This window comes from Lactuca virosa, chromosome 5 (genome assembly GCF_052849685.1).
Source record: "Lactuca virosa cultivar CGN04683 chromosome 5, Lactuca_virosa_CGN04683_v6, whole genome shotgun sequence".
Taxonomy (NCBI): Eukaryota; Viridiplantae; Streptophyta; class Magnoliopsida; order Asterales; family Asteraceae; genus Lactuca; species Lactuca virosa.
The window spans coordinates 149,336,528-149,347,996 of NC_136430.1; the positions used below are offsets into that span (position 1 = coordinate 149,336,528).

The 11,469-nt window shown below is 38.0% G+C and overlaps 1 protein-coding gene and 1 pseudogene across 1 annotated transcript; both read left to right on the plus strand.

Moving 5' to 3' along the window:
• Positions 1 to 3,624: 3,624 nt before the first annotated feature.
• Positions 3,625 to 4,895, plus strand: LOC145111864 (putative mitochondrial protein AtMg00860 pseudogene; annotated as a pseudogene).
• A 1,150-nt stretch (positions 4,896 to 6,045) lies between these two features.
• On the plus strand, positions 6,046 to 6,363 carry LOC145111865 (uncharacterized). The gene has a single exon (XM_079048109.1). The coding sequence runs from the start codon at positions 6,046 to 6,048 to the stop codon at positions 6,361 to 6,363; it is 318 nt and encodes a 105-aa protein (XP_078904235.1).
• The last annotated feature ends 5,106 nt before the right edge of the window (positions 6,364 to 11,469 follow it).

An 11,469-nucleotide genomic window follows, 5' to 3' on the forward strand; every position in this document is an offset into this window, starting at 1 on the left:
CAAAAGGACAACCTAGTTGTATGAGTGAGGAAGGTCACTGTGGGGGTATGAACATTACTTCCTAGTCCATTCCTATATGTAGTGACAAAATTAGGCTAAACATATTGTTTTTAATGATTATTGGAATCACCTATGTGAGAGAGAAAGGGGTCGCTTCGAAGGGAATTATGGGGGCACAATTCCTAAAGCTGTTGTAGAACCAAGTTAGTGTTCATGACCAAAATGAACACGTATATGTGGATATGACCTTGTCAGGGAGAGTCTTGTGAGAATTAAATTGTTGTCTACACAAATGGCATCTTCAAAGACATCGAGATCTACTAACTGCTAGGAGATTAAGTAGTGTAATTCTTAAGGGAGTGTTCAAAGGGTAATACCTACCCATCCTATGCAAGATTCAACTGTTGAAAATTTCGTTTGGAAATTTGATATGCAGAGATCGATCTCCATTCATGTAGGGGATTGTTAGAAAATTTAGTATAAATATTTATATTTTTACTAACTTTGGACATATATATATATATATATATATATATATATATATATATATATATATATATATATATATATATATATATATATATATATATATATATATATATGTTGTATATATAATTAACTCTAAGTGGGTTTGTGTTCTCCTACATGAGAACTTCGAAACGATATATTATATGTCCAAAATGGAGTATATGTAAATGAGATATCGATACTCAAAGACGGGTATTTGAGAAATAAATTTAGCAAATAGATGAATGTGGGAATGAGTCCCACATTGGTAGAAAGACCAAACTCAACTAGGTTTATAAGGTTGAATGCATGAAAGGCTTACAAGCTTCTCTCTATGGTTTTACTTCAAGACCTACCCTCGCGTAGGGGGGGGGGGTGCTGTAAATCGTGGATTTCGTAGACCAAAATCACCGAACTTGTGCATGGTTGCGACATGTGGACACGAATGCAGCTCCATAACGTGGGCGCGCGCAACATCATTTTTGCTAAACTTGATAGTTTTGGTCCCTAGTTTGAATTTTGTAACGAATGCATTAATTACGTATTTAATGGAATTTATTGGCATTTAATGCCTCAATCAATTCCGTATCACGAATTGATTTATTTCCGTTACATGTTTACCTATAAAAGGAGACATCCACTGTCTCATTGAACACACGAATGAAAATACTCTTCTTCCTCCTCCTTCTCCGTACACCTAGTTCAGGTGATTTTTTCAGGCAAGTGGATATATCCGACAGTACACACTGTTCAGGTTGTTGTACACTAGGAACAGACGGTGAATATGTTTAAGGGAATCAAGTCCAATTCGAGCCTCAGCCACTATATTTACTACTGACCTTTTTATTACAGGAATATACAGAGAAGAAAAACAAAGTCCTACACTAACAGCTAAGGTGCTGGAAAAGAGTAAACGTGGGCTTGTTTTTCGTTAGTTCCATTAGGTTTTGTTGGCTATAAAAGCCTTTAGTTTTCTAAATAAAAGTGCAACCGTTTTGAGTCACATTCATCTTTTCATTTCTTTTGTATTTCTCATAACAGAGACATATAGTGTTTGTGTGCAAAATTGAGGGCCAGATTTCCAACAAATATAAAAAATATTCATCTCAGAATATTAAGTTAAACAAACATCCATTAAACACAACGAACAAAATTTTATAAAAAGGGTTAACCTTGCTATGTACATAGGAGCAGGTCAGCTAGTTTTAAATGTGATAGTCTTATTTAAAGGAAATAAAAGGCCACATTTTAACTAACAGTTTAACATTGGAAGCTTTAATACATTCAAATATTTGGATTCTGGTAACAATACACAAAAAGGAGACTAAAATCAAACCAAAGCTAAATGAATAATGTATAAAACTTAAACTGGGAAAACGTTATGTCTCGACGGTTTGGTAATGTTTATCGAAGGAGGATTGGGTAGAGAGTTGGAGTCGATAATGATAAAAGAGTTAAAGAATTAGTTTAGGATATATTTAATTAAAATTAATTAGGATAAGTAATAGGTTTTTGTTGTTTTCAATTAGCAGGACACTATTTAAGGTGCTCCGTAGCTTGTTTTAATTTTTTATGCATTGAATAAAATAACATAAGGTTTTCTTGGAATTTGGTTATAGCTTGAATTGTAGGTAGGGAACTTGGGAATTGACCCAAGTCCTTATTATTTGGTATCAGAGACCTCACAGGTCATGATGACGGAAAAGGCACTAATGCCGAGCGACTGGCTGCATCGGAAAGGACTATCAATTAGGTACTTGAGTACACTGAAGTGCACTGGGTAAAGGTGGCAGTACAAATGCAAGAACTCACCAAGGCAGTTTCTAATCTAACTTTGAAGATCAAGAAACCATGAACGAAGGGAAGAAAGACTAACTATACTTCGTCTTCAAGTTCGGGAGACTACGAGGGGGACGAGGAAGAAGACTTCGACGATTCAGATAAGAGTGTAAGGTGCGACGTTTCACAACATTCCAAAAAGAGGCATGGGAGGCCGGACCCGTTGCTCGATTGCCTAAAATTGAAGGCTCTAGTTTTTAGTCGGGGTGATCTTCATGGATGGATTTACAAGGTCGAAAAGGTACTTCGAAATTCAAAAGTTTAGTAAGAAAGATTAGTTACGGGTAATGGTTATTTGTTTGGAAGGAGCTCTGTTAACCTGGTTCATGCACAATGACGCCAAAAGACTGTTTCACTTATAGGGAAGATCCAAAGACAAATTTTTGGATCGATTTCAAGCGTCTCGGGAAGGTAACGTCTAAGAGAATTTCTTGGATATTCAACAGACGAGATCGGTCCGGGAATACGTGGACCGGAATGAGGGTTTTATGAGGCAACTTGGGAATGTATCGGAGTCAATTCAGGAGAGTACCTCTATTAAGCAGTTGAAAGAAGAAGTGAGGGCAACAGTACGAATAGTTGAACTAGAATCATTGACTCAGGCTATCCGTATGGCTATCAAGATAGACGAAAATCAGACTGGGGGGTTAAGTCGCAGTGGGGTTGGTTCTAGAACTTCAAAGCATGGTACAAGTGCCCTATCAAAAAACAACACCACCGCGCCAACAACTCTAGTTAAGCGGGAGGCTAGTGGACCAGGTATGTTTAAACGTCTTACTTAAATGGAGTTAGCGGAGAAACGAGCATAGGGTTTGTGTTTTAGGTGTGATGGCAGGTTTGCTCCAGGACAGAAGTGTCATAGAAAGATGTTGTAGGTCCATACTGTGGACGAGAAAGTTGACGAGAGAACCAGCGACTCGGAGCATGCCCACCTCGTAGTGGCAGAGGTCTCGCTTAATGCAGTCAGCAGGTTGACACCTCCTACGCCGATTAAAGTAAAGTGTGATGTTGGGGGACTAGAGGTAAATGTTTTGATTGATAGCGGGGCTACGCATAACTTTTTGTCAACATGAGATATACGCCTTTTGGGGTTACTGCAGTAGGGAAGGAACAGTAGAGATCAAGCTAGGCAACAGGATGATGGTTAGGAGTCAAGGAACATGTAAAGGTGTAGTTCTAAATTTACCAGAAGTGCAGGTGATGGGAGATTTCCTCCCATTCGATATTGGGGGGTCTGACATCATCTTGGGTATATAATGGCTGCATACTCTATGGGACATGACTGTTAATTGGGAAGAACTACGCATGCAATACTGTGATGGAGATCGGCTCATGACAATTACAGGTGACCCAACCCTTTCAAAATCCGTGGCTTTATGTAAGAATTTTTTGGTAAACTGTTGCAGCAGGATGTGGAGGGTTTCTTGGCACAATTAACTGCCAAGGAAGATACTAACGACCCGCCTAACGTACATGCTGCGATTCAAACGATTCTTTACACCTACTCATATATGTTCAGCATGCCTAGTGGTCTGCCACTGAACCGTAGCCACGAGCATGACATAACTCTCTGAGAGGGAACCCCACCAGTCAGTGTGCAACCCTATCGTTATCTGCATGCCTAGATGAATGAAATTCAAAAACTCGCTCGGGAGATGGCGGTTTTATATAGACTACTATGAACTAAAAAAAAGTCACGGTGCTAGATAAATTTCCGATTCTGGTGATTGGCGAGTTGTTGGATGAGTTACACGGGGCTACTGTATTTTCGAAACTTGATTTGAAGGCCGGTTACCACCAGATTCGTATGTAGGCAGGAGATATTCTGAAAATAACCTTTATAACCCATGAAGGTCATTACGAATTTCTAGTAATGCCTTTCGGGTTGACTAATGTGTGCCTGCTACTTTTCAGTATCTAATGAATAAAATCTTTTATCCGTTCCTATGACACTTTGTGTTTGTATTTTTCGACGACATACTAATTTACAGTAAAACAGAACCAGAGCACACGATGCACCTGGGGATGGTTCTGTACACATTGCGAGTGCACCATTTATATGCCAATCGAAAAAATGTTTCTTTTTTTAGAAACGGGTCGAATATCTGGATCATTTAGTGTCAAAGCAAGGGGTAGTAGCTGACCCGACTAAGGTTGTGGCCATGTTAACGTGGCCTTTACCTAAAACACTTCGTGAGCTTCGGGGATTTTTGGGTTTAACGGGCCATTGCTGTAAGCTCGGTAAAAATTATGGGAAGATTTCTTGGCCATTAACGGAGCAACTTAAGAAAGATAATTTTAAGTGGACGGAAGAAGCCACAAGAGCATTTCGGAAGTTACAAAAGGTAATGACTAAAGTCCCAATTCTTGTGTTACCTGATTTTTACAAGGAGTTTATGGTGGAAACCGACACATCGGGATATGGTTTGGGGGTGGTGATGTTACAAGAGGGAAGGCCATTGGCTTATTTCAACCATATTTTGGGAACACGGGCCCTGTTGAAATCCGTATATGAGCGAGAGCTTATGGTGATTGTACTTGCAATATAGAAGTGGAGGCCGTATTTATTGGGAAGGTGTTTCAAGGTACGAACGGACCAAATGAGTCTTAAATACTTGTTGGAACAAAGGACTTTAACCGAAGTTTACCAGAGATGGTTATTGAAATTATTGGGTTATAAGTTTGTGGTGGAGTATCGGCCAGGAAAGGAGAACACTGTGGCAGACGCTTTGTCAAGACGGGTTGAACCTCCACAATTGTCGACCTTGACAGCCACGAGCCTCGTCGATTGGTAGAGGTTATGGAAGGAAGTTGGAAAAACTAAAGAATTGGGCGCTATCATGCAGTGGCTCATAATTGGTGAAATCAATTGTTGTTTAAGGGGCGATTGGTGATACTAAGTGAGTCGACTTGAATACAAGTTATCTTCAGAGAATTTCATGCGAGCGCCATAGGAGGGCATTTAGGTGTTCAAAAGACATATCAGCGACTAGCGAGGGAGGTCTATTGGAAAAGAATGAAAGGAGAAGTAGCAAGGAGGGTGGCAGAATGTGACACGTTTCAGCGGAAAAAGTATTCAACCATGGCGCCCGGTGGGTTGTTACAACCTTTAGAGTTACCAAACAAGGTGTGGTTTGAACTGACCATGGATTTCATTGATGGGCTTCCTTGATCAGAAGGGTACACAATGATTTTTACTGTGGTCGATCCTTTGATCAAGTATGCTCACTTCGTACCCCTAAAGCGTCCATATACAACAGTTGTGGTGGCCAATGTGTTTTTTAAGAAAGTTGTTAGACTTCATGGAATTCCTGAATCTATTGTGTTAGATCGGGACAAAAAAAATTTAAGTCAATTTTGGAAACGGTTTTTCAAGTTGCAGGGTACAACATTGAAGCAAAGCACGACCTACCACCCGCAAATGGACATTCAGAAAGAAGTAGTGAATTGTTGTTTGGAGACTTACCTGCGATGTTTCGTGGCAGATTCTCCTCAGAAATGGGTGACGTGGCTACCTTGGGTGGAGTACTGTTATAACACTTCTTTTCACACTTCCACCAAGACAATAATCTTTAGGGTTTTGTATGGATGGGATCCCCCACATTTGTTGTAGATGAGCAAAATGGGTCTCCAGTAGGGTCCGTGGATCAATATTTGGAAGAACGAGATTGGATTCTCTAAGAATTGAAGGGATACTTGATGAAAGCGCATGAGGCTATCAAATTACAAGCAGATAGACGTAGGAGGGAGTTGCATTTTGATGTAGACGATCAAGTGTATTTGAAGCTTAAACCATATCGACAACCGACGGTAGCGAAAAGACGAAATGAGAAGCTATCATCTCGATATATTGGCCTTTTCCGTGTGATGGAGAAAATAGAACAAGTGGAGTATCAATTGGAATTGCCTAAGGCATCTCGTATTCACAATGTGTTCCATGTTTCTCAGTTAAGGAATTCTATTGGGGAACGAATAGCCACACCATGCCTGCCAGCTACTTTAGCAGAGGATGTGTAAGTTTTATTTCAACCAGGTCAGGTGGAGGGGGTATGTGAACGGGAGGCTGGGAAAGATGTGCTGATACGTTGGAAGGATTTACCGGAGTATGAGGCCACATGGGAGCATTTTTCGGCTTTGGATAAGCAGTTCCCTGACTTTAACCTTGAGGAAAATGTTTTGGTTTGGGAGGGGAGTAATGCTATGTCTCGGCGGTATGGTAAGGTTTATCGAAGGAGGATTGGGTAGAAAGTTTGAGTCCATAATGATAAAAGAGTTAAGGAGTTAGTTGCAGATATATTTAAATAGAATTAATTAGGATAAGTAATATTTAGTAGTTATCTGATTAGTTTTCGTTGCTGTCAATTAGCAGGGCACTATTTAAAGTGTTCCATAGCTAGTTTTAGTTTCTTATGCATTGAATAAAATATTGTATGGTTTTCTTGGAGTTTGCCTATAGCTTGAATTATAGGTAGGGAACTTGGGAATTAACCCAAGTCCATACTAGAAAATAGCTAATATATATACATAAAAGAGTCGAGATCTATAACCAAAAGAAAATTTAAGCAAAAAAGAAGAAAGGAGTCCAAATATATCCATTTGAGTCTAGATCATTCAAAAAGCATCTACTCTACACCTCTGTTTTCTTCTACATTTTGCATTATCTAAGAAATATATGCAAACCAAACCAACATAAGATTAGATTATGTAAAAATACACACACAATGTTCGGGAGAGGATTTTGAGAGAGAGAGAGAGAAAGACCTCAATGGTGGTTGTTTAGGATTTACAAATTGAACACGTTTAGAGTTTATATATATGTCTGCTTTGTGTGTATGTATAGTGGTGATGCTAGCGGCGGTAGTGGAGCGTATACTTGCGTTGATCTAAAAGCGATTGTAGCAGTGCATTTGTGGAGGTGGCCTATGATGTAGATAACGAAAACAATTCCCTGGTCGTGGCAAGAGTGGTGGAGGAAGAAGGTCACCGGAAAAAGACTTCAACTGTCCTACACAAATTACTCATATAATCAAACCTATAACTTATATACAGATACGATCACAGAAATCAACAACATACACATGAATCAAAATATATTACATTACATAACACAAAAAATGTAACAACATATAAACAGATAGATCTACAAAAAAAAAACAACGATATACAACACACAAACATTGATATGAAATATCTACAAAATAGAAGACAATCAGATATTAAACTAATAAACATATATCCGATTGGATGGAATAAGGTCGACAGAGGCTGTCTAGTGGTGCAATTATTGTAAGGTAGCATTTAGGGAGCAACGGCAATTAGAAAGGGAAAGACCAATGGCAGTCAAGGGTTGTTGAACGCGATGGTGATGTTGAAGGTGGTGCTGACAACAACATTTTTTGGTGGTAATATCTGAGAGGGAAAGCGGTTGTGGAGTCGAAGAGTGGTGATGGCTTTCAACGTTCGCTTTTTAAAGAGAAAATGTGAGAACCGATTCCTAGAGAGAGAATGAGGCTTTTTCAAATGAGGGTGTGAGGAGTGTGAGTTATTATTATAGTGACTTTTAAATTATTTTTTCTAATTTTTGCAATTGTGTTTGTTTGTGCGTAACATATGATACTTTGGTCTTGAAGGGTGGTACATTTGATCCTTTGTTTTGCTTGGTTTATTTTTGTTTACAAGGATTATGATCATATGCCATTCAAATTAAGATAAAGGGTAAAGATTTGCTCCCCTTGTTTTTAAGATAAATGTCTTAAAATGTATGGGGCTCACAAAAATGAATGTTTTATATAAAAGTTTATATATATATATATATATATATATATATATATATATATATATATATATATATATATATATATACACACACACACATACATACATATATAGTTCAAATATTAAAGAATTTGTGTGCAAGACAAACATTGTAAAGGTTTTTTATTTTACGGTAAAAAATGTAAATTATAAATCTATTTTTTTAGAGTATTTCCTGTGTTGCGGTGTTTTGTGTTGTTCTTGTTTTCTATAGAGGTGCGGCTCACTTTTAACGAAACTAGAAAAACATGCGGACCTTTTATCCGGGTTTTGGTTAAGTGTTTCGTATCGGGTTTACCCGAACTTGATCTAGATTCTTACCCGATGTATATAATGTTGATTGGGAGCTGATTTGGACATTACACACCATTTATACTTGATATTTTTCTTTCGTTTACTCTCGTCTCTCTCAACTATTCTTAGGGTTTTCTATCTATAATCTCGTGTTCTAAGTTTCAAAGTTGTATAAATGTGTTTCGTTTTATATTTGTTTTATGTTTGACTGTGACTGAATTTTGTAGAGAGATTTATTCTGTAAGTTCTTGCAAACGAACTGGATCTTGTTTTCTGATTAATAAAAGATTTGTTAATGTTGTCATGACTTTGAGTTTTTGAACAAGGTATCAGAGCAGGTGTAGTTCCTACGTCGTTTTTTGTTGTTCTCCTTTGCGACTGATTTGAGTTAGGGTTTTCTTGCTTGAGTTAGGTGTTTTGTGTGTGGTGTTAGATCGTGTCTTTTTTGATCTCGTTCTTTTGAGTCAGATCGAGTCTCTTTTGGTGTCGATCTGTTCGTCGTTTGTGTAGATTTAGATCTATTATTGGTCTTCTCTTGCTCCAATCGTCGGTTGATGTGTGCTGAAAACTTCATCTTAGACATCGTCGTTCTTGAGAGTAGACTTTGATCTAACATCTTGTTATTTCAATGACCAACGTTAAGCAACGGTCAACCTCAAGTGCGCAAACGGTGCAACTTGAGTGGTTCCTGGAGGTTCTGACATTTGAATGTCGTGTATCCTTTAGTGTTAAGTCTAACAATCTTGATGGACCTAACGGTAAACTATTTTGCTGTTCTTAGAGCATTATTTTTTTGTGGAGCACTATAAGTATCGCAAGCTTTATCTGTTTGTTTGTTCAAGTTTTTTTGTTGGGTTTTTATCCTCTTATATTGTCTGTGTGTGATTATAGTTTATTGATAACAGAAGGTTGTTGGTCCTGTGTATGTATTAGCTTGTCTTCCTTTGAAACGTGGTAAGAGTCTGGTTTAGTGCAGACACCAGATTAGCCAAGGGAACTAAACCTGGTTATAACATAGATTGTAACAATCATGATTGAAGAAACAGAAGCTCCTAGTTCTGGATCTTGAATGAAGTGTCTAGATCATTATGATTTTGATGATCCTTTATTTTTGCATCCATCTGATAATGGTGTTATTTCTATCATAACCTTTAAATTGTTTGGGATTGAGAATTTTAGAATACGGAGAAGTTCTACGACTAGGGCCTTGAAAGGTAGAAATAAGTTAGGGTTTGTTGATAAAAAATATCCCCAACCGACTGCTGATGAAACTAAAATTCATAAATAGGAACATGTAAATGTTGTGTGTTCTTGGATTCTAAGGTCAATTTCTGAGTCCTTATATGCTAATCATGCTTGTGCTAAGGTTACTTCTGATATATGGTATGAATTGTATGATACTTATCATAAAGCTGATGGTTCAATTGTTTTTAATATTCACCAAAAAACTAATTCTCTTACACAAGGTGGTTTGTTTGTGTTTGAATACTATAGTAAGCTTGATGTAAAGTGGAAAGAGTTTGATGGGCTTGTTAACTTAACTAAATCTACATGTGAAGCTTCTGCTCATTTCATTAACCATTCAAATTTAATGAAACTTATACAGTTTTTATTTGGATTAGATGATACATTTAGTCAAGCGAAAAGTCATATTTTACTTATAGAACCACTTCATACCTGCTTTTTGTTGGGTCAAAAATATGGTTTATACTTTGCTTTTCTAGGCAATTGTATTTTTTAGTCTAGGATTGTAAATATCCTTGGTGTTTGCGGTTAGATGTGTTCACGGGTGTGTTCACGGCCAGGTTGTGTTTACGGCCCATGTTCTCCACATATATATAGGTGTTAGGGTGAGGAGAGGTTGATGAGTGTACGGCCAAGGGAGAGAGTGAGGAGCCTAAATGTGTCAAACTCAAGGTGTTTTAGAGAGAGAAGAACTAGTGTGTGTGTGTGTACTATGTGTATGGAGCATCATTCTATTCATTGAATACATCATAGATTCACTTGTTCTTCTTCTCCTTATCTTCTATTTTGATCTGGCATCATCCGTTTGATTGGGATTCCGCACCATCAAACGGATCTGATTGATACACAAGCAGATTTGAGACTTACAATTGGTATCAGAGCTTAGATTGTATCAATCAACTTTTGCAGAACTGGAGCGTATTTGATCTTATTTTTGAAGGATTTCTGCGTTTTTGGATAGATCTTGGCAAAATAGGGGGGTTTGTTCTTTGCATTTTTGATAAAAACGAGTTTTTGATCGAGTTTTGGAGCAAAAAGGGTGAAAAACGTTGTTTTTTTCGTAATTGTTGAAGGGTTTACGACCCTTGAAGGGTTCTCGGCCTTTGAAGGGTTCTCGGCCCGAAGTGTGTTTACTACCCTCGGACGTTTACGACTCGGGGGTTTGCGGTTCGAAGTTCACGGCTTGCCTCGCCTCGAGTTCACGGCTCAGCGGCTTAGGACGATCTCGACCAACATCCTCGCACGCGTCCAAGTGTTGTCCTCGCAGCATCTTATTAAAAAAAGGGAAATTGGGGTTGCCAGGTTTCGAACCTTGGTCCCCTGCTTGAGGCAATCCAGCACCTTACCTGTTGGACTAGCCAACACCTTGTTCCAAACCTTCCGAATTAATATATATATATATATATATATATATATATATATATATATATATATATATATATATATATATATATATATATATATATTAAAGAAGTGAATCTTAGCAACAGTTAACATGCAGCTTATTTGTCTGTTTTGGTCCCTATACTTGCATTGGTTATTTCTGCCATTGTAGGTCCCTATGTTTTCCAGTATTTGTCTCCTTAAAACGTCCGTTTTCTTCATTGGGCATTTTTTGTTATTGTTTAGGGTATTTTTTGTTATTGTTTATATTCTTATCGGACACGTGTATTTTTGGCTCTGCTTGACCGTTTTCTCAACCAATGATGTTCCGATTTTTGTCACCCTCTTCCATCCTTCCAGAATGCTCTCTCTCTCTCTCTATTCCTC

Excerpts from the sequence above, each read along its gene's own strand:
- LOC145111865 (XM_079048109.1), top strand. The coding sequence starts at position 6,046 with ATGAAAGCGCATGAGGCTATCAAATTACAAGCAGATAGACGTAGGAGG.